This window comes from Anas platyrhynchos, chromosome 6 (assembly GCF_047663525.1).
Source record: "Anas platyrhynchos isolate ZD024472 breed Pekin duck chromosome 6, IASCAAS_PekinDuck_T2T, whole genome shotgun sequence".
Lineage (NCBI taxonomy): Eukaryota > Metazoa > Chordata > Aves > Anseriformes > Anatidae > Anas > Anas platyrhynchos.
Window position 1 is genome coordinate 38,520,539 of NC_092592.1, and position 23,625 is coordinate 38,544,163.

Here is a 23,625-nt window from a genome sequence, read left to right on the forward strand (position 1 = left end):
AGATTTACACCAGAAAAGAATATTGGACCTAACAGATCCCTCTCTCACTTCCTTGTTTTTTCAAACTAAGGAGAACTCAGCTTTTCATTTTCTCCCAGGTTAAAATTGTGCCAAATGCCTTTCATTTTAATGTGCAGTGTGGATGTCTCATGAATTTAACTGAGTTTCTCATGATCTGTCACATTTAATGGCTGACAGCTATGCAAGAGCTCATTACTTTGGGAATCCTGGTGAGAAAGGCTGTTCTTTTGAAGCATTATACTGGCTGTTTATACAAATTTCACACAGGAAAGTTGTAGTAAGCTGATAAACACCTTCTTATATACTACAAAAGGTCTGATCAAGAGAAGCATATATCTTTACATTCTACATTATTGCTTACACAAATGGTGGAAGCAGTTAAGAAGGTAACACTTCCCATATTTATTTACACCTGTATTCTTGTGTACACAAATGGTGGAAGTCGTCTTTCAAAAAACAGTATTTCTCAGCCAGTTACCTCACTTATTTCCTTTTTTTCCATAAAACTGGCAAATCACAAGCAATCTTCTATTTCACTTTCTAGTTACTTCTAGTAAAAGTGATCCTTTTACAGTGACCACTGTATAACCAAGCCCATGACAAATCTCAATATTATTCTAATCCTTGTTTCTGTGATGCATCACAGGGAGACTTTGGGTGCTGCTGAACAAAGCCTTGAATACATAGTACTGCCTACGATAATTTCAGAAGGGCATAGTTACTTTAAATTAAGCTGCTATACAATAACGTTTCTCCATGGAAGACCCTGAACATACTGATAATTTTCTTTAGTGTTAAAACAGGAGGCCTCTGAATAAAGCAGTGTCTTCTTGCTATTTATTTCTTGATAATTGCAAGAGCAGCAAGTGCAGAAGTAACGGCAAGGTGAAAAGGAATTGCAGGGTCCAGGTTTTATACCTTGTTCCAGCCCATCAGACAGCATGCGACTCCTCATCTTTCTTTCTCTCTCTTTTTTTTTTTCTTTTTTTTTTTTCCTCCATTTATAAGCTGGTAGGATGTGGGTACAAATGAAATTTAGGAGATGGCTTATGCTCACAGACTGGCCCTTAGATGAAAAAGGACGTGTAAGTACAAGGTAATTGCAATTAATTGTAGCCCAAGGTCGCAGGATACACAGGGGGTAAGTTTCAATCTTAGTGCCTTTGGTAAAAAGCAGACTCATTGACATTCTTCCCATCCACGCTCCCTTTCTGGCGAGTCAATAAACTCAGCTGTGGTTATTCAAGTGCACTGTAAAATAGCTGCTGCAGTCCAGTGCAGCAGGAGCTATACCACTCTGGGCACAAAGCAATCCCCATGGTATCTTTCCCTTTCCTGGGAGCAACATTGCGAAGAAAATTTTATGTTTGCAAAATGCTTGGAGAGATATGGAACAAATGTGCTAAAGATTTGCAAAACATTTACCTGGAGCCATCACTTACAAACACCTAGGCTTATTACTATGGCCTTCTAAATAACAAATTCCAAAAGCAGTATCATTTTGAGTTGTAAGGAGCACAAAACCAAGTTCAGCACAGCAACCTCATTCTTAATCTCACATCTTGAAATCCAGCCCTTCCAGAAAGACAATTATTTTGGGGGCTAAGCGCTTGCATGTTGCTGAGAGAAAAATAAATAAATTACACTTATAAATGGTTAAAATAGAGGTTTCATGCTGACAACACAGGCAGAGTTTTCTCTGTCATCTGGTGAACAGCATGCATCACTAGCATGGCAAATATATTCATAGTAGTCCTGGAACTGAAAATGTCTGGGTTGTGCTCTGACTCAGCATGCCTTTGCAGAAGCAGATTACTGTTATCTGCTCACGTAAAATCATTGTGGTGGGTCTGTTCCAGCCTGAACCTCTGCTCCACTGGACTGAGGTTTATGGAAATTACTTACCTGCCTCATCACTGGAATTAGGAAGATGGAAAGCAAATGTAGCGTGATAGCTGCCAGACTGCTTATCGTCAGGTTGCTTTGTTGTTATGGTATTAGGTCCTTTGGGTATATCAAACGCTCGAAGTTCAGAGGCACAGACACTTTTCAAAGGGTATTTAGCACCCAAATGGCCCTCATTTGTTGTCTGTTTATTAATTACATTATTTTCTGTTAAACCTGCACTCCAGTTTGTTCTGAGTGGAGCCTTGTTTTTTCTTAGGAGCTTTGTCTGAAGCATCTCCTCTATTGGCTCTCCATTAGCTATGCCATCTACTCCATCTGCTGTTAATCTAGACGAACTACAGTTTATACTGAAGGACAATGTCGATCTATGCATTTTTTGGCATTTAATTCGAGGCTGGACAAGGCACACGTTGAGTGACTTGTCTATGTAATAGATAGTATTTGGACACTGCTGAGAAACCTGAATGTGGACAGACGAGATGAACGAAGGCAGTACTTTGTCTCTCCCATCTCTGCTTTGAAGACCCACACCCTTCTCCTTGTTTCTGTGGTTGGAAAACCTCTCACGCAGCTCTTCACCTGATTTTGAGCAACGTTCAGATGCCCTTGATGGAGTGACATTTTGGTTTGCTTGGCCAGGTGGAGGCCAGTGGTGGAGGTCAACAGGGACCTTGCTCAACATGGGGGATGCAGCATGGGGCTCTGGCACGGCCCTGGATCTCCATGCTGGGTCACTGGAGCCCTCAGTGACACGTCTGGCTGTAATAGTTATGGAGGCAAACCCTTTCCACTGGTTCTGACGTTGTTTTTCATTTGTGGTGGGAGAGTCCAGCGAAGAGGTGGTGTCATCTAAGGATGCCTGAATTTCTAATCTGCTGGGAAGTACCATAAAGGCACTGTTAATGTTGACCAAATCATGGTTAGTCAAAGATTGCTTCAGGTGATAAGCACTGGGCTGTGGGATCGCAGACTGCATCAGCAAAGCAGACCAATTTTCTTTTGATTTATTCTCATCAATCATCTGTGAAATGACTATTGGTGAAATCAATTTTGTACTTGTTGATGACAGAGATTCCTGAAAATGAAAAGATCCAAATTATCAACATATTCTATCATCACATACCTAACTATTTCTCATCTACCATATAGTACCCTTGTTCAAAATATTTTGTTAACTTTCTATTCATATTAGGTTTTCTCTCCTCTCATTATTAAAATACATACTCAAGAAATGAGCTCTGAATTGTCTGTGAGGTTTCACTCATCCAATGTAAAATATATATATATATATTTGTGAATTAAAAAGGTCCATGTGTGTCATCATGTACTGGAGAGAGCACATGGCATCAGGGTCATAGCTGCTCTACAACCTCACTGGTTAAAAGCATGGAAAAGCTTCTCCTTGATCCCTTCACAAAAGTGATATAATTTCCTACAAGGACTACAAGAGCTATTTTAATTCATCCGTTCCTTCTTGCTTGTCATTACTTGTTGACACCTATTAACTGTAAAACCACATATGTCCAAGTTTGACTGACAGTGGCCCAAGTCCATGTGTCTGACCATGACAGTAAACATCTTGATAGACCATACATTACTTCACTTGATGTGACAAAAGGGGTGCTTGTATGTTAAAGATATCTAACAGAGAGTAAACCTGAGCTTAAAATCTCCTGCCGTTATCCACAAAGCTGGTTATATCGGTCACATGCAGTAAAGCATCTCTTTGGTGCTGTAAACTGGCTGATTAGATTGCTCCTGACTCACGTTCCTAGATCTCCTGATCCTGACAGAAAACAAAACAAAACAAAACAAAACAAAACAAAACAAAACACTGAATTGTCATTCAGAAATCTGAGGATTTGCTCCATAATGAAAGCTCATTCAAGTTTGTTCAGGGTTCAGGTGCCATTTGCTGGCCTGGACTGCTCCTGCTTATTGTGCATTCATCTCAGATCATATCTGAGCATCTACATCATCTGCTAATCAATGCCAGTGCTTAACAAGTATTTCACCCTGCACTGAAGCCCAAGAGGAAAACCATTGCCGAGCTCCTGTCCCCCATGTCGGGAAATAACACAGAATAATGTCTCCTTTGTAGCTCTTGGGAAGGCTGATTTGGGAACCCAAATATGTAGAGTTAGATTAAGAGTTTATTAACGAGGTGAAACGTCAGGTAAATTTTATCAACCCTTTAAACCAGCTGCCTGTGGTTTTGACAATTCAATAATTTCACAGCCCTAGGGAAAGCATTTTCTTCCTTCTTTGTTTCTTTCATGGCTTGTAACAATATTTGCCTTATATTTTCAGCACTGCATTTACTTCTACCTACAGGTTTAAGATCTTCACATAGCTTCCAAAGCTCTTGACTTCCCTGAGATTTTTACAGGTCACGGAAAAAGAATGTTCCTTGAAACACTTCATTCTGTGGATGCAACTCTTGCTGCAGCAGTTGATTTGGCATTTTTTTTCTTTTGTTAAGGGCTGTACAGTTGGAAACTTCTTGCAAAAGTCCAAAGGCATGTCAAAAATGTTCTCTATTAGCTTCAAATTCAAATATTAGATAACTCACTTCTTCTGCTTGAGTATACATACTATTCCCTCCTCCCAACCTTTGGCAAAGAAATGAATCTTTAAGGTTTGACCAGCTGTCCTATGCTCACTGGGAGTTTTCAAGCCTCACTGCATCTTGTGAAAAAAATATGCACTAACACCAAGTAATTGTGGTGAACTGAAAACCCCAGGCTTTATCTAGAGAACATCTGAGACAGAGTGTACTGATACTTGGGATACCACTTAATTTAGTCTCCTGAGAGGTTTTTAACAACCTTTCCCCCCCCACAAAACAAGCATCTCTTTTCCTCTCCAAGAGCACACAGAACTGCAGCCTCCTAAACATCATTTTATTTGGCTTTTTGGCTGCCTAGGCTGAACCCAGTTAAACAAAACCAAGTCCAAGCACACTGCTCAGCCATCAGTGACTGTTTTTAAACCCGAATGCATTCTGCTGACTGTTATCTACCCATTACTTATTTATCATACCTCCACGGAGCTTGATTTTCTCTCCACAGCACTCTCCTGCTGGAGGCCCGTGCATGTCCTGTTACTGCCCCACTGTTTTTGTGCTGCTCCTGGGAAACAAATGCAGGGAAAGAAACGTTATCATCAGCGTCCTGGAGGAGATGAGTGATAAAGTGTGGTTTCAAACCAAGCACAGGCAGGAGGGAAAAAGCTCTGGTAAGTGATCTGATTGCCCTGGGAGCTGGTTACAGGAGGGATTGCATTTCTCCTCCTTCCCAGGAGAGGAGCTTGAAACACTGCTGGGATCCTGTTGCGAAGAGGTGTTTGGGGACAGGCTCACAATCTGTTCAGGGCTGATCACAGCTTGAATCTCTCTGCTACTGGTTTACCTGGCTTTAGGCATGTGTCTGGAGTAATTAAGGGAGATGTAAAACAAGGGCTTCAACAAATTTCACTTTTGCCTGGTTTGCTACGAGATCCATTTCATTTGGACTAAGTCACATTTAAACAAGTATAGTAATTTTCAATCATATTCACATGCTACATGATAACGTCTCCGGTTGAGTGATACCTCTTACATCATTACATCAACCTCTAACTTTGTGATCAGCTTTTGTTTCCTTTGAGGGCTAGCTCTGCTACAGTCCTTTACAAAGAAATAATTGTCATATAACAGAGAGTCTAGGACACTATAACGATGTATTACGTTTGCTGTCAGTACTTAAGCCACAAATTGTTACTTTCTATTTGGTAAATTCTCTATTTGGATGGAAATCTCCTGACATTACTGGATATTTCTTTATATCAACAAGTCACACTACTGGTAAGATTGTTTTTTTCCTTCTTTAATGTAGTCAGTCTACCACAAGAGTTGATTTCTTTTTAGCAAGCAGAATTTCAGTTTATATGTAACAATACATTAACAAAGAAATATAAATCAGTTTCCCTTTAAAAAAGTGCCCATTAAACCATACCCACCACAGCAGGCTTTATGCATCACTTTGCATACAGATAAAGAATAGAAGCGGAAGAGGGGGAAAGTGTCAGGTCTATCCCCTACCAACTGCTTTCTTTGAGTCCCACCTTGAGACAGCAATCACAAAACACTAACAGGTTGATGAACTTTCTGCTTTAATGAAGTATACTTTAATACTTTGCTGGCACAGCTCTGAGACACCAGTGCCACTATGTATATACGTAGCTGGTATGAAAAAAAAGAGATGTTTCTTGTCATTGAGCAACAAAAAATCTTAAGCAACAGAGAAAACATCTGGACTTGTTAGCCACAGTATGGGGAAAAAAAGAATCCAGAACATAGCTGGAATGGAAGGGCTGTTGTACATTCTTTTGGCAAAGAAATAATGCACAGTTGAATCAGTCAAAAAGGCAGCGAACCTGACCTAGCACTGGATCATGATACCTGGTGGCAAAAATCATGGGTGAGATTCCCTTGGAGCCTGCTCCCCACTGTTGTGGTGTGCAGCAAAAAGGAGGTGTTGCTCCTTCAGAGAAGGACCAGAAAGGTGGGTCCTGAAGGGACAAAGTCTACACATGTCCACAAGGAGCAGAGTGGTAACTGCTGGGTGGGCTCCATGGAAAGGCATTGTCAGCATATCTGGACCCTGCTGAATTACACATGAATACTTTTGCAACGAAAACCTGCCACATATGGTGTCTTTCCTACTTTTTTTAAACAACTAAATAGGAAATAACTTGCAGAGAAGGATAAAGATGAAATTGTTGGATTGAGTTAAGGCAAGACCTCAAGAAATCCAGAGGTTTCACAAACAAAGCGGATGTAATTAAGGCAGCAACTTTGCTATCAACATTTTCCTCAAATAGTTTACAGTAAGAAAACCACAGTTGTCTCAGGTCGAGCTGAGAAGCTACAACAGGAGAACATCAACTTGTGAATGTCAAGAAGCGTGCAAAGAAATCCAAAATTCTGGCTTGAGATTAATCAGACCTAGAAAGATGTTATGCCAGATGGTCTTTCATGAGTTTCATTCAAATGTATTTTCAGCACAAGAGAAATTACTGAATACCATGGGGTCAACCAAGAACAAGTTGTCAAAGTCCACCACGTAAATTATGTATAATCTGTAAATTATTCTTAAAAATGTAACCTCCTGGGATAGCAATAGGTAAGACCTTCTGATTTCACACAGACCTCTTGAAGCAGCTCGGTTAATTCTCAATCATTTAACTTTAAAAAGTAGCTGTTTCTGTAGCAGGAGATATAGGAAGAAGTGAGGTGGGAAGAAGAAAAGGGAATATGTATTTTCTTTGCTTAATCTTCCAGAGAGGAATTTTGCATTGTATTTTGTATCCTATCCTGTTCAATGACATTCTTATGTTACTATAGGAATCCTATTGTTGAAAAACACTCAAAATTTTGGCAAAGTCATTTAATCTGGTTGCTGAAATAGAATAAATGACAGTGGTGGCAAAAGCTCTGGTAACTTCCTCATTATTATAGTCTTGGAAGCTTCAGAATTGTTAATTAATGTCATCGGAACAAGCAAAAATCCTTAAATAAAAAATAAAAATAAAATAAAGAGAGAGCTTGAATCTGTGTTTGTAACGAAGACTCTTCAGAGAGCACAAGGGTTTAGCTGAGATGTGTCCCATGCAGACTTTTCATGCAGATTCTCATTGCTGACAAAACACACAGCACTGTAACTCTTGTTAAACAATGAAATGCAAAGTTCAGTCTTTCCTTGGTGAAGAAGCTTGAAAGAAATGGCATTTCAAGTACTTTCTGTCTCTGTGGGGAGAACAAGAAACTTATTTCTCACTGAGCTAAATCCCAAGGATTTGCTTAACCTCCCCAGCCCTTCCCTTCCCACCGCGACCCACCTCTCCAGCTAACGAACCAGAGACATGGCGAGGAACAGGAGCAGTTCCTGGCATATGAACTTTGTCCTACTGCATCTTCACTCCCCTAACCACCACCGCCCCCCGCCCCCCGTACTGTTTGTTGAACCAAATGATACGCTCCTTGGCAAGGCATCTGGACATCCGGCTACAGACCAGGGTTTTCCTAATTACAGAGTGCAGCTGGAACCGATTCTCCCAGTCTCGAGTGCCTGGATGTCTGCCTCAGGCCAACTGGCAGCCAGCTCAGATAATGATTCAGAAAAGATGTACTCAGGACTCAGCTTGCTGAAGCACAGATAAATTGCAAAGGTGAGGGTGCTGGTGAAAAATAGTGCACCGTGAGTATTTGGCATGCACGGGGACAGCCTGGTTTGTAGCCAACCAAGGTTTTGTGCAGCACTCGAGACTCGCATGCAAACAAGCTGTGGATAACGCTATTGTACCAGTGTTGCAGGTCTTTACTGGAAGCATGCAGACTGCCGTGCTGGGGTGGCCTTTGGTGACAGCCAAAGTGACACCAGGCAGAGCTGGAATGACTTTAGAGCACTCGCCCTGGCCTCCTCTCCATTTTTTGTCATGAAAGTTGCATGTTTCATTCCCTTACTATTCATATGCTGATAAATTTCAAACGCATGTCAGTGCTTCTGATCTCTTCTGTTCTGCTCAAAGCCCCATGCTGACCACAGCTGACATCTCTTCTGAGCCGCCAGCATCACCTCAAAATGAACTCCTGGAGCCTCCAGCACTTCCCTCAAAACACAGTAAAACAGCATCACAGAACATACACACCAGTATGAGAAGGGGAGAACTTCTTCATTTCACTAAAAAATGTCATTTTTTGTTGATCCTTAGCCCATAACCTAAAAGACCTCCAAGGAGAACTGGACTCTCTCCCAGGTCCATGGCTGCTGGGGTCATTTCAGCCTCCAAACTGGTGCCCCAAACCACACAAATTTCCCCCTCAGGGCCTGGGAGCAGAGGACATTGATGGCTTGGCTTAGGCACAGGCCCAAGAGCAATCACTCAATTAACACTATGTTTTTGGCATAACTTTAAATGTTTTTCAAGCCTATTTCTCTTGTTATGCATTATTCGTATTTTAAGTTATCTGCAGCTAAACCATACTATTAAAACCAACTTGGAGGAATTCGTTTATACCTAATTCTGTTTAAAACATCATATTTGTTTAAATTTTCCTGTGACTTATTTAATTCAAATACCTGTGGAAATCTTGAGGAACACAGTGTCATTGTTAAAGATTCACTGCTTTCCCTCTCTGTAAGGGCTGGAAGAAATCATAATTCACTTTTGGAAATCTGAAGTGAGTCATCCCAAAAAAACATCCAGACATTACAGATATGCCTAAGATGAAAGCCAAGTCAGAATAAACACCAGAACCAAATCCACTTCTCCTGGTCTTCTTCATGTGTCATAAAGAAACAATACCATAAAGCTGCAGAGAGTGCTGTCAACTCTAAAATAAATCTGAACAACCAAGCTAAAGTTCACATGCACAGTACTAAAAGTAGAGAGACAAGTGCTGAAAATCCCTCACTGTGCTTAAGTTCCTGCTGATATTAAATTTATTTATAGGGAATCTGCTGGAGAATGTTGGGTTTGCTTGTTAGTGGAGACAGTGATGCATCTCCAGAAGGCCCTGGCGCAGGCGCAGTCCTGCCCTCCTTCAGGGATCCTAAGCCTTCAGGGATCCTAAGCCTTCAGAAGTGATCTCCAGTCCAAGAAGGACGTGCTGTGTCACACCGATGACGGTCTGATGGCAGCATCCCAGTGAAGGTGGGGCACAGGCATGGGCAGGCAGGAAGGTGACCCCACAGCCACACACGGATTTTACTTTCCTTATGCTCTTATAAAAATACATCTGATTTTCATCTCCACGGGGTCTGACATTCAGCTACCTTCATGTAAGAGCAGACAGCAATTTTTTTCTAAGTTAAGATACTTAAGGAGCACACGTTGTCATCCTGATAGCTCAAACGCAGCTAGAAACCACACTGTACTTACCCATCAAGAGAGGATGGCAGAGGGAGAGTACATCAGTCCTGTTACAGCATTTTTGCTGCACCTCTTGTTACAAGTACCAGGCACCTACTTACAATGGGGGTCAAATGCAGTATAGATTTAAAGGGAGAGAAAGCAGCTGCCAGCTCTTTTCTTGAAATCTTTCTTGCAGTGAAAAAAAGCCAAACCCAATATAAACAAGTACCTTGCCACAAAAGAAAGTGCTTGAACACAGTTGTACAAAGATAACAGTATTTTAAGGCAGCTTTGCTGGGAAGATTTTCAGATCAGGCTAAGCAACGCAGCCTGAAATCACTTCAGTGTGAACAGGATTCATTATGTAAACAAAATAGAAAAATATTTTTTTAAGATGTCAGGATGGATTTTCTTCTATTACAAGCAGCATCGTGAGATTTGTTAACTGAATTATCTCTCCCTGCTTGCACACCTTGAAGCTGTAGCTGACTGCCTGCAGAGATGATTACAGGATCTGCCACGGAACGGACAAATGAGTTCTGGTCTGCTATCAGAAAGCCAGAAGTCGTAAATCTCTCATTATCCATGCCATTAGAAGCAAGGTGCTCATCAGGGGGCTAGAAAGAGCACGGGAATTATATCTCGAAACCTATGCATAAGAGAAAAATACTGTGTTTTCATTACACATTTCTATTACTCTTTATCTTCACTTAATAAAGTGGGGAATCTTCCCCAGCATATTTGTCACACAAAACCACACACACACAGAGTTATCTAAGAATATTCTTAATTTTTCCTTTTCACCTTTCTCCTCCACAAGTTTTGTTTTGTTTTCTATTTATTTCTTGGGGTTTGGGGTTTGGTTTTGCTCATTTGTTTGTTTAAATTTTCAGCAGTATGGGGAGGAACACATTCCTAGGTTTCTCAAGGCAGCATAAGCTCAAGCTAACAAATCTCAGCTCCTGGACGCAGCAACTAACTCAGCAAACCTGCCGAAGCCCAGCTGTGTGGACATAACTCAGGCCAGAGATTCAAATGGAAGTACACAGGAAGATTTAAGCTGACATAGATTTGATTTCTTTAGTCTAAATAACATGGCACTGGAGCTCCTTTCTGGAGCACTTCCAAAATTTTTATAAAATACGGTAGGAATAGAATGGGGAGGCTCAAAGATGGGGTATTAGAGGGTATGATATCTAAGGCATGGAGAACTGGGTTGAATCATGAGGGATACTCTCATGTAATGGTAAAACCATTTATTTCATAATTTTCCTTCAGTCGTTTTGTTGTAGAAATGGAAGAGATGCCATAAGTGTCACAGCTTTCTATTCCTATGGGAGATGAAGGAAGAAGCTGGGACAAGGAGTGAGTTGCTGAGCTCCCCAGTGCTGCTGAGCCAAGCAAGGGAGGTCTTGAAGCTCTGTGGCTTCCCTGCTCTGATGACTGGTGGACTGGTCTCTCTCTGCACTGCTAAAAGAAAAGCAGTATTGTCCGTATATTTCACTGGGATTCTGGGCAATGGGTACTCTGTGTAGCTTGGACACATTTTCCTAAAAGGATTTTGCAAAAACAGTGAGAGATTGGGCATAAGCAGCAATAAATAAATAAATAAACCCACTTATCTCTGTAATTTAAAGGCATTCTGAATACCATTCCTAGTTCAGAACCTTGCACTGAGGTTCATTAGTATCTATTGTACCATTATTTGGCTTATGTCAAAACAAAGATGCAAGTAACAGAAACATTTCATACGTAAAGAGCTATTGAAAATGGTGCTCTACCCCTCCTGAAGTCTCCTTCACCACATTTTATTAATGCATCCGCATTTTAGTGACCACGTTCATTTCTGAAAGCACAAGAATGTTTAAGACAGACAAAAAAAAATCTTCAGTGACTGTAAACATGACAAATGTTGTGCATAAGCAAACAAAGGAAAAGCAGTGCTGCAGCCAAAAAGTGTATTTATGAAGAGTTATTTTAGCGTTGCTACGTGTGTTCATGTAAAGGCCATAACATACACAAAATTTGATGGTACAAATGAGTTTTGTAAATAAAAATTCTACCAGTGTTACTCAGAACTGGTAGCAATTACAAAATGTGTGCGTTTGTCTAACGCTGCTCATGTACAATAGGAGCTAGAGGTAATTCAATATTTCTTACTTTTCATCTACTTTTGTGAGAGCCTAACTTTAGGACAAGAAATGGTAAAGAGGATAAGAGAAAACCTGTGCACTGTCTGCTATGCATGCGTTTTGTGACTCAATATATATCCTGCTGCGGGGATTTTGTTTTATTGATTTTTTTTTTCCTGTTAATACTCTTAATACAGTGGTAGCTTCAGGAACTGGTAGATGCTGTGGGTACAGATGCTTTTGTCAAGACATCAAGAGTAGAGATTCCACAACACATTTATGTTAGTCCAATTGTGTTTCCAAAGCACAAAAAAAAAAAAAAAAAAAAAAAAAAGGATGTTCACATGAGCAAAATTTGACACTAAACAATTTGTACAACAGAACTAAACTCAGTGCAGCACCACTCATGCCAGATTTAAAATAGATCTTCCATGTTACTTTCATATAATGGAAGCATTCAGTTTTCTATAACACTTGGGATAGTATTTATTTCTGAAAAGTTGTTCACATTAACTGCTGTGATTACAGACATCAGAAACTGCTTGATAACAGTGGATGCAGAAAGCTAGAAGCAAAAGAAAAATTCAGAGTTCACAGGGTAAGAACACAATAGGCAGGATTATATAAGTACAAAGCCTAAAAAGTTAGAGTTCCAAGTCTCCAGATCTATGACGAAGCAAAAAGAAGCCTTTTATTTTACAAGAAGACTACGCAGCTCCCACTGATTTCAGTCACCGCTGACTTGCCTTAACTCTAAATCTAACCACCCTTCATGCAGGTGAACGTGGTAATTATTCTACCACGTAAAACTTTCCAGTTGGTGAGATAATACCCACGCTTGCCTTTTGAAGGGAAGATAAAACAAATCTCTGTTTATGGTGTGTTTTTAACACACAGGCGTGCTTTGTCTGATGTTGAAAATCAGCCTTTTCGAGTTGCGCTGCAACACGTTTGGAAACACAGATCCTTCTAGAGATTGAAACAGAAACACAGCAGTAGGAACACAAAACAGGGCAGAGGAGATTTTCTTTTTATCACTAGGTTCAATGGTTCAACATAACTGATAACTGGTAAATGTCTTTTTTTTTTTTTTTTTTTTTTTTTTTTTTAAATCAGACTTACAATTCAGAAATGAAAGGTGCAGAAAAGCTCAGAATTGATGATTAAATGTAAAAACCCTCAGAACCTTAACTTTTGGCAAGGAATGACATTAAGAGTTTGCAGGCTCTCTTTTGGTGGCAGATATCACCCAAATGAGAGCAAGTGGGGCTGGGATTCGCCAGCACCCCCTGCCCCCTGCCCGAGCAGCCTGGGCAGACCCAGCAGCCACAGCTGCTTTTGCAGGGAAGCAAGAACCTGCTGCCTAGCAACAACCCCAAACTCCTGATTTTTCGTATCTGCCATTCCTTGAGCACAACTAAAAGCTCCAGTCCCAAATTATTGTATCAGAGCTGCAACAGGTGGGTAAGAAAATGCTTTTTCCTTTATTCACCTCAAGACTTCCCTGCTCTATGGTGTTGCATACATAACACACACACTCACTCCTCCATACCTTGTGATACAAGGCCAATCTGGAAAACATTTCAAAATATGAATGGTTATATTCACAGTGGTTGTCCCGCAGGAGCTACTCCTACGAGTAAAGTCTTTCCCATACCTATAGCCACACAAACACCTGGACAGCAAGACATGGCTATGCTTGCAAGAAAGTTGTCCCTGTGTTTTAGAAGTCCTGATATCTTTCTTATTAATTTACTGCAGGTGAATCAATTAAAAAGGAAAATAAAACAAAGCAAAACCAACCAACCAACAAACAAAACCCTTTTGGATTGTGCTGTCTGCTCAGATCAAGGAACTTGATTTGTGTTCAGTCTTTCTGTCTGTCTGACCCGGGGCTTTGGAGCTCATGGGCAGTTTTAACCAATATAATAGAAAGGTCAATAGCTGATCTCCAGCATGCTTACTGCAAACAAACAAATGAATAAATAAATAAAATGGTTTTGTAGAAAAGAGAGGCCACCACAGAGAGATCATCAGTGGGTCTCCTCTGCATGACCCAGAGCTGACTGGCAAACAAACCAGCCAGCCAGGACATCCACAGTGCCACAGGGGCCACAGCTCTTTGTCAGGAGCAGCAAGGAGGCATTGGGGACGGATAAAATGGGATGGGCGAGGAGATGCAGAGGGGAGGGAGCAGCACCAGGGCGAGACTCGGGGTACTGACTCATGGGCTTCATCAGCTTTGCTGCTCACATACCCACCTCTTTCTTGATAGCCTCTATTTTCAATTTAATCTCTTTGTTTTCATTCTCTAAAAAAAATAATAATATAGAAAGCTCATGCTAAGATTATGGAAACTGAGAGGCTTTTCAAAACCATAAAGGAAAGTTAAGTGCTGAAGGCTGACCTAATGATGCCATAACTGCTTGACCTCGGTACTGCTGTGCCTTAGACATAATCACATACAGCTGTCCTGTTTAAAGTCACATAGCAAATCATAACTGGAGTAGTCACCTTCCTAATTTGCCTGCTATGATAGTCATGGCATTGGAAATCCAAATTTTACTACAGAGAATACCTGGAATAATGTGCTGTGCAGTAATAACTGAACAGCTTACGTTGGTATAACAAACTGCTGAAGCAACTATCTATCGAAGGCAAAATTAAGTCGTTACGGATGATTACCACCACCACTTTGTTTGTCCTACAGTTTTTCTGTTCAGCAACGATCTCTGATCCAGAGCCAGGGCATAAGCCATTAAATAATTTAGCAGCACTCTGCATCCAGCACAGCTCCCCAGCCACATTCTGGCCCCTCTCAATTCCAGTATTCCTGCTGGGCGCTCTGGGATGAGAGTTGATCCTAAGGGTCCCCTCAAATCCACTACTTAGAGGAGACAGGCTTTGCCGCGTGTGCTTTCAAAAGCCTCTTGCTCATCAACAAGATTCTCTCCTACATTAACTACCATTAAATTCTCCCGCTAGAAGCTGCAGAATGACCTACAGGACATAAATTGCATTTTGGGGCTTAGCAAGGAGCACGCTAAGCGCTCACTACCCCGTGCAGGATGCATCTGCTGCTCAGTGCAAGGCTCAGGTGGGATGGCTCCTGCGTACCAGGTGGTGATCTGCCTAAAGCCAAGAGCAACGACCTTTGTGCACTGGGGGAGATTCATCCTCACACGGAGAGCCAATGCAATCCTGTATGCCTTGGCAAAGGAAAGATTGGGGTAGAATCTTCTCTTGGGAAAGTTTCAGCTGGAAATTTGGGTTAGCCATAAGACTGCAGCCTATCTGCATTGCTATGGTCCTCATGTAAACTGTATTTCAGGGTGTCCATGCTCTGTTTTGGGCTGGCTCCCAGCTGAACTCTCTCACAATGCAGCATGACTTTCCCCCTCCTTGCCCTCTCTAACCCTACAAAAAAGGGCCAGAGAAAAAATCCTGTGAAACAGCCTGTATTTTTATGGATTAGGTTGCAATGATGTACACAACCTTCTTGCAATGGACTTGCACATGCATTGTGCTAGTGGGTTACTCACTGCCAGTCACATTAGCTGACTCAGTTAATACGTGCATCTGCAAACCCCAATGCCAAGTTCCACCTGGTTTCTGAATCCTTGTGAAAATGCCCTTCCCATCCCTCCATGCACTGTGCCCAGACACTACAAAACCACTGCAGGTAGCTGAGAGAGTCCAGTGAAATATTGCAGTTTTAACCAGAACATGTTATCCCTCCTTCCAGAAATCAAGATTTCACTTCTCCAAGCAGCACGTAATGGCTTTTCCCCTTTCTCACAGCACAACTACATCATCTTAATTTTTTTGAGGCCAATAAGCTCAGGTAGATGTCTTTATTGGATTACTGGATGCAACTTCCATTACCTTTAAATGATTTTCTAGGGCAGGGGGTAGCTTCAGCTATTATTCAGCCGTTCAGATCTGACATTTTTCCATTTCTACTCAAAAAAAAGAAAAGTTATCTTGGTGAGTTGTTAGCCAAGAGGAAAAATAAAGAACAGCTTGGCTCTTGCTGGGGCACACATAAAAGTGTTCTGAGAGCACCCTGAGAGATGTCCCACCATGAGAATGAGAACAGGGTCACAAAACAGTAACATTTTGTTTTAAAGCATGGACATCTATTCTCCTGCTGGAAGCGTAGAAATCTTGTGTTTTGTTCCCCATGATACATTCATGAAATCTACTTTGTGGGGGTGATAAACAGATGTGTACACACAGGTATTGATTCTATTGAGTATTGCATTGTTCAGGGAAATTGGAAGTAAAAGGCCAATTTTTACAACTGAAGTATTTACTGGAAATTAAAATCCTACCAGTTGAAACCAGCTGTAGAGGATCAATGCAAAATTCATGTGCTGCTGTAACCTCTCGAAACACTAAGGTCAAATAATGGCAAGAAAGAAGAAGCAAATTCAGGGCTATTGTTTTATACACTGCTTCGTATATCCTGTTAATTGCAATCCTACAGCATGTGCTGATGTTACACGTGGACACACTGCAGAGATACCTGGAGTAGCAGATGACATGATGGAGCTTATGCTCATTTGGGTTAAACATCTTGTCCTCTGAAACAAATCAAATCACAGACTTTCAGGATATTGCCCTTCTTTTAAAGAATGAAAAAAAATAATAATATATATATATATATATTAAAAAGACACCAATAAATGAATAAATACACTATTTGAATAATTAATGGAGTAAAAGTGATCTACCATGTAAACAAACACTTCAGCTGGTGATTTATGTTATTTTAAATAAAAGGGCAAAGACGTAGCTCATACTCTAGACTGAAAGCATTATTCTGGAAGGTCAGTCTAGTCTATGTCACTTTGATTTAGTACTGTCTTATTACTCTAAATGTGGTACTGCATTAGTTACAGTAATATTGGGATTAACACCCTGGCCAGAATGTTAATGCTGACAGGTATATAAATGTAGATTTATCTACTTCATTCAACATTTAAGGAAAGTTTATTAATCCACAATTGGGTGGCGGTGTTTTGCCTTTCTATCTTCTTTTATTAAAGCAAGCACCAAAACTGAGCACCTGATGTCCCCGTATCTTGGGTATCAGTTAATGTTTCCAGGTGCAGCAGCTATAGTGATAGGATAATGCTGGGATTTGTGAGATTTCCCCCTTCTGACACCACTGCCTGTTTAGTTCCCTGTTGTTTTAAAGAAGTAAAGCTAAATCAGTAAGATGCTATTGACTTCCCTGAAACCAACCGAGACACAGATCCGACATTTCCAACATTTAATTGACTGTTCCAAAGCCCCTGCTTTTCTACCACAGCTTCTAATTAGTGGGTGAAGATCTTGAATACACTAAACCCAAATTATTGTAACTTCGTGCTCCGAATTATTGTAACTTCAGGCTCCAAGGAGCCAACCCCAAAGGTATCTCCAGGATCTGGGTCAAAAGTAACTGAGAGAGAAGGAGGGAAGGAAGCCCCTGTGCAACGTGAGGCTGTAGCAGAGCAGGTTGCCTTGACAGAGGAGTTTCCAATACCTTTGCCTTCAGCAAGTTCTGATAACAGACACTGCTTTCTGTGAAGAAATAAACAGCTTTATGTCACTGACCTCTATCACATATAGCCATGAAATCTGAGTGCAACTGTAGTTATTTGGTGCTTTTCAGATATTCATTTCTCTTCCCTGGTGCTTAAGAGGGCTGACTGAAGGCAGTTTATACTAGATTAGGCTTCCGACACCTTCATGCATTATAGACTTCAAAATACAGCTTTTCCCTTTCAGAAGGTGAAAGTGTTGAGTCATTTCTTTTAAAGACTGGATGGAGGTTATGGCTCATAAAAAGAAAAACCCAGCGGTTCAAAGCTGGCCCTAGCGAGCCGCAGCCAGCCGGCTGCACCGCAGAGCAGAGCCAGGGCCCAGGGACTCAGGCTCCCTCGCGTCGCTCTGCTCGCCCTTCCCGTCTTAAATCAGCCAGGCACTAGCAGCTTATCCGAGATAATAACACGGATTAACAAGGGCTCATCAGACGGCACCGTGTGCCAGAAATAATTATGGCTTAAAATGCAAGAGCTTGGCAGGAAGGGATTGTCATTTGTGAAGTCAGTCCATTTTATGGAGAAATAACCCACATATTACAGTGGAGGATAATTTGGCAGTTAACAGTTTCAGTGGCTCGGAGACATAAAATACAGACCCATCAATGTGTAAGATTAGAAACAGTTAGGCCCTATACGGTAAAGTCATCAGTTAGAAACTAGACTCCTCCTGGGGACATTTTGTAAATGATTCTTCAGGGACGAGTAAGACGGCACCTTTGACTTGCATGATTTGGAAGGGACTGAGACCTAACTTAATTTCCTGGGATGCAGTAACTCCAGTAAAAAGGTATTTTTAAATATGAAACATATTCCCTTTCTCTAAACAAACTAGGTATATTATGCTCTGGAATAGTAAGAGAATTAATCAAAAGACAGCAAGTAAATGGCTGCTATGTGGCTGCCAAGTAGAAGATGATATAAAACTATACAGAACTGAAAAACCTTTGATAAGAACATAAAAAGATCTGTTACATATTCTTCAAAGGATAAAGTTTTATTTAATTGTGGTGAACACCAAGAAGTTTGAGATACTATGTTGTTTTTTGTTTTTTGTTTTTTTTCATTTGTTTCTCCAAATGCAGAAGTAATAATAAACACTGATTGCCTTAGATAAAGCTAATTCTTTTCCAGAAAGGATGAGTAACCTGCTTTTTCTTTAAAACCACTCATTACAGAAAAACAGACTTGCAGCTTTTCACAAAGGGATACTCAGAGCTATTTTAGATATTTTTGCTACTGAATTCCCAAAAGTGCTTATGATCTTCCATTTTCAAGAAAAGACTTGGCAGTTTGTACTGGAGAAACCAAAAATCTGAAGTTAACTTTTCAGCAATGATTGCCTTATTTACATGATCTATATTCTCCCAAGAAAAAATATCACCATATGATACTAACATTTTTCTACCATAACTCAATACTCTGCATTTTTGTCAATGCAGAGATGGATCATTAAAGCCTGGAAGCTAAATGGAAAAGTATTTTAAGGACAAACTAAAAGTGGAGCAGGAGAGACATACTGATTTCAAAGAGAAAAGAGTACCAAGATGACACATGAAAATTTACACACCCCATCATGCTGCTTAAAGGAGACTAATTAAAACTGCATCAAACTTACACATAGGCAGATCAATGCTAAAATATGAAAAATACTGAAGTTTTTAGCTGTATGATAACTTCTTCTTTCTTTTCTTTTTTTTTAACATTTGTAAGTAGTCTTAGAAGCAATTTGATCTTCTCTAATACGATGGGGGAGACAGCTCTATTTTTATTTATTTTATAAAGGAATTGTCTTCAAGCGTTTGTAAGTCAATTCGGAGTTATAATCTACCACAAAATGTCTGTGAAATTATGCAGTATTTGGGATTGCCTGTAGAACTGTGAACTCAATAAACCATGTTTCAGACAGACTTGGTGAAGAAATATTAAACCAAGAGTTGAGCTATAAATTAATTATCACATACAACATATCCACAGTCATTGTACAACAATTAAAATATGTAACTGGTATGATAAGCAAGACCATTCACTTGAGCCCCACACAGATCAACTACCAACAAAAAAGAAGTTACCATAAGGTCACACTGGGGTTGTACAGAGCTGTTGTACATTAAACGCTGCCATGCCCATATTTTGTGAAAATGAACCACTCTTCGTAAACATTTAGAAATGGATTAGTGTTTTCTTTTAACAACAGTGCAAACATACAAAGTGATATCTCCCCTGCACCACAATTTCTGAGCTGGTTAGTCTGCCCCACGTGCCATTTCCCTGGATACCCATCTGTGCACACTGCAGTTGCACCAGCAGCTATATTAGAGAAGTTCAGTGGGCTTTACAAGAAAGGAAAATACAATCACTTATTCTGTTACTGGTAGAAGAGCTTGATGGTTAGTCAATCACCATTAGAAAAATCAACAACAATCTAAATGCTCAAGCATTTCGAGCCTTCAAGTGACCTTTCAAGAGGATTTCAGTTCAAAAACATGTTATGAGGAGAAGCTATGGATTTTGGAATTCATCTTATATCCAAAGCCTTTGCTAAATGTCTCGGAGATTGCTAGAAATGTAAAATAAACATCCGTGGGGATCAAAGCAAGGAAAAAGTGAATTACGGAAAAGGCAGGCTGGTGTCCAACCACTGATCTGGGTCAAGCAACATATATAGCTATTTGTCTTTGGTTAAGTGTGTTGGAAATACATCTCACAGCGTTCAGAAGGAGAATGATCTCTCCTCAGATAGTCAGTTAGAGAAACTGAGGAAGTCAGAGAGATACAGAGCGGAAAAAAAAAAAAAAAAAAAAAGTCTCATCCTAATAGAGCAGACCATGCACAGGAAAATGCAACAGAGAAAAAGAAAGATGAAAGCTTTATTGGGAAAACTTAGAGACGGAGGAGGCCTGCAAGAAAAGCCTGGCTTTGGCTACCCCAGAACAGAACAGCACAGGTAATGCTTCAAAAGGTGAGAGAGTGTTGTTCCCCACCCCACCTTCCCTCCTCCTCCAATAAAAACTGCAGCAAAGTTGATGGATATAAAAATCTCCTCGGACACAGAGGATAAGGAGAGTCTCAGGTCAACAAAAATAAAATAAAATTTGCAAAGAATAGTCAACACAAGTAAGATTGCATTTATACATGGAGCATTAAAATAGCAACCAAAGCAATACTCTGCAAGTTCTAATAAGCACAGAAGTGCTGAGTAACCCAGAATGTCTGTTTGTTTTAAAAAAGACAGATATTGATATCACAGGCATCTCAGAAATATGATGGGGTTAAGATAAATCAGTGGACACCATGCAAGACAACAACAAAACAGTATGAATTATATAGAAATATCAGAAGATCAGGCTGACAAATGAGCAGAGCCAAGAAACAAGGAAAATATACAGGAAAATGGATAAATAAGCAAAATGTACACAGCTGTACCTCAACTTCTACTAAAACTCAATTTCCTTGCTTAAATAGAAGAAGTATACAAAGAACAGTATTGTCCCAGAATGGCCCTGAAAGGGGATCTATGCTGCAAAATCGGAGGAGAATAAATAAGTTGGGATTTGTCAGCCAAAGTCAAGAGGAATGATATGATAGAGGCCTAATAATAATAATAATAATAATAATAATAATAATAATAATAAATCACAAACAGTTTTCAAAAGGTGCTTGGGAAGAGGAACGGGGGGCTAAAACTACTGGCTAGACTATTTAACATGCAGACTACAAGATATTTTTTCTGCACAACACAATTAAATTGTGAACCTAAATGCCACAAACCTACATAGAGAACAAATTCAGAAAGCAATTAGGCAAGCTTATGGAAGGTAAGTACAACCTTGGCATTAATCAAGATCATGGAGAGGCTGCTCCGAGCTCAGGAAGGTCCCTGGTCCTTGGCCGAGGACATCAAGAAGGAGTGCCAGGAACAACGCTGTATCCTCTGCCCTCAGTGTTTTGGCCAGAATTGGGATCACAATGTAACTGGATCTTTACTCTGACCTAGCATTGTTGGTATGTTCCCATCACTGTGCCTCTTAAGAGACACTGTGGGCACCATTTAGAAATATTCAGGGGTCTGGCAAATAAGTTTATATGTTCTAGCAAAGGAGGAAGAGAAGACCTAAAAAGAAAATGCTGAAGTGTTTTTTTTGTTTCTTTCTTTCTTGTATGTTTGTTTTCAGGATAGATTTTTTCCTTGATCATTTTCAAGGTCATAATGACTTTAAACTCCCATGCACAGCCAAATGGTAAACTGCAAATATTTGTGAATGCCAGCAAATGCAGTGTGTTACTGGAAGAGGCTGCATCTAAGAGCCTAACCCACCTTACACATAAAACCAATCTGCAAAAAGATTCTACCATCCCCAAGGAGCAAATTGTCCCAATAACTCCATAATTCAATTATCTTAGTCTGTATAAAATGCAAAAGACACAAAAGCAGTTCATAGCCGCTATTCTCTTTGAGATATATTTACAGAGATATTCAATAAATTAAGCAGAAACTACTTTAGAGGTCCCACTTTAAATTTATTTGTGCCAAAACAGCATAGGCTGAGCTGAAGAATAAACCTCTGTTCTAAGACAAAAGTGAAGCTGCTTGTTGAAGAACAAAGCAGCACATTCAAGGTTTTTGCCCACCCATGTTATGGGAGGGTACTCTGGAGAACAAGGTGCATTGTCTGCAGGGCAGTTTGGAGGCAGTGAGGGATTTATTGTAAAATTTGTCAGCAACAGCAGTGAGGTCACCGTGCCCTGATTCACAGCAAACGTTCATCTACCTATAACCCTATTACACTTTGCAAGCCAACTATTTTCTTACCCAACCCTTTGGCTTGAGAAAACATGTATTTACCTTATAAAGCTGTAATTCTGCATCAACATTCAGCTAATTGGAGGTTTACTGTTATTAATTTAGATAATATACATTCATCTTACAAAAATAGCTTCTAGCAGCTTCTTTAATTTAACCTTTCTTTTAGCCTTCTTTTTTTACTGTCACACAACTAGCAATTCAGTGCTCACAAATGACCTCCCATGCCCCAGTCATGCCATAACAATCAATGGTGGAAAATTCATAAAACAGATTAAATTCTGCAGTGTTTGCTTTGACGAATTAGTAGAATTTGTTTGCTCTAGCTGCTCAGAGTTAATCTTTGATTTTTAGCTGAGTGCACTGCATTGGAAAGAATAAACCAGGGACACATCATATTTTTGTTACTTAAATAGCTATAGTGGAAATAGGGCCCCACCAATCATTGCAATTAAGCTGATGTTTTAAGATTTTTGCTGTTTGTCTCTGCTCTCTCACTACTTACAATAATATATGAGGAGAAACAGCCTGTGATAAAGTGTTTCTATACAAAATTGGACATAACTACATTATACCATAATGATTATACTTTCCTACCAGGTGTCACACCACGCCAGAATGAGACAGCTCAGGATCATTTTCCCAGAGAGCTTTAAGGGTGGCAAAACATCCCAAAGTAAAAAATTAGCTCCATCACTGCAAATCACATAACAAGTTTTGTTCAACATTAAATTATTATTCACCATTTAAATTAAGAATTGCAAGGGAAATTCATCCTGAGCTTTTTCCATTTCCCTCATACACACAATTTGGCTAATGAACCAAGAAACCAATTAGTGAAACAGCTCAATTTATAGCAGGTTGAGGTAATCTTTAGCCAGGGCACAGTTAAAACTCCTGCACTGTGAAAAGAAGACTCTTCATCTTCACAAACGCTACTAAGGAGTTAATGAGCCCTCCTAACACAAAGCATCAGCGATGGCACTGTTTGCCCAGATATTTCACCTCTCCCCAGCAGCACCTACTGCAAAAAGGCAGAATCTGGCAGAAATCTCTATGTAAATACATAATTTTCTTTCTGTCTGACTTTGGGTGGATATTGGTACATAGATGCACAGCCCACAACATGGCAGAGGTTGGATGTCTATGTAGAGCTGTGTTTTTTGGAGAAGTTTAATTTCCGTGAAGCAGTTGTCCTCTTGCAGGTGCTGCTCCCTCTCAGCACCATACCTCAGCTCTGCATCCGAGGTGCTGTGCTCACCCCTCTCCCCTT

At 40.2% G+C, this 23,625-nt stretch overlaps 1 protein-coding gene across 3 annotated transcripts in view; it reads right to left on the bottom strand.

Annotated features, from left to right (window-relative positions):
- Positions 1–23,625, bottom strand: part of C6H10orf90 (chromosome 6 C10orf90 homolog) — a 64,242-nt gene that overhangs the window by 27,865 nt on the left and 12,752 nt on the right. For all 3 annotated transcript variants that reach the window (XM_005022247.5, XM_072039908.1, XM_021274313.4), the window contains 2 exons: positions 4,972–5,060; positions 1,927–3,004 (listed from right to left, as the gene is read on the bottom strand). In XM_005022247.5, coding sequence (XP_005022304.4) covers positions 1,927–3,004; positions 4,972–5,060 — 1,167 coding nt within the window. The remainder of the gene's footprint in view (positions 1–1,926; positions 3,005–4,971; positions 5,061–23,625) is intronic.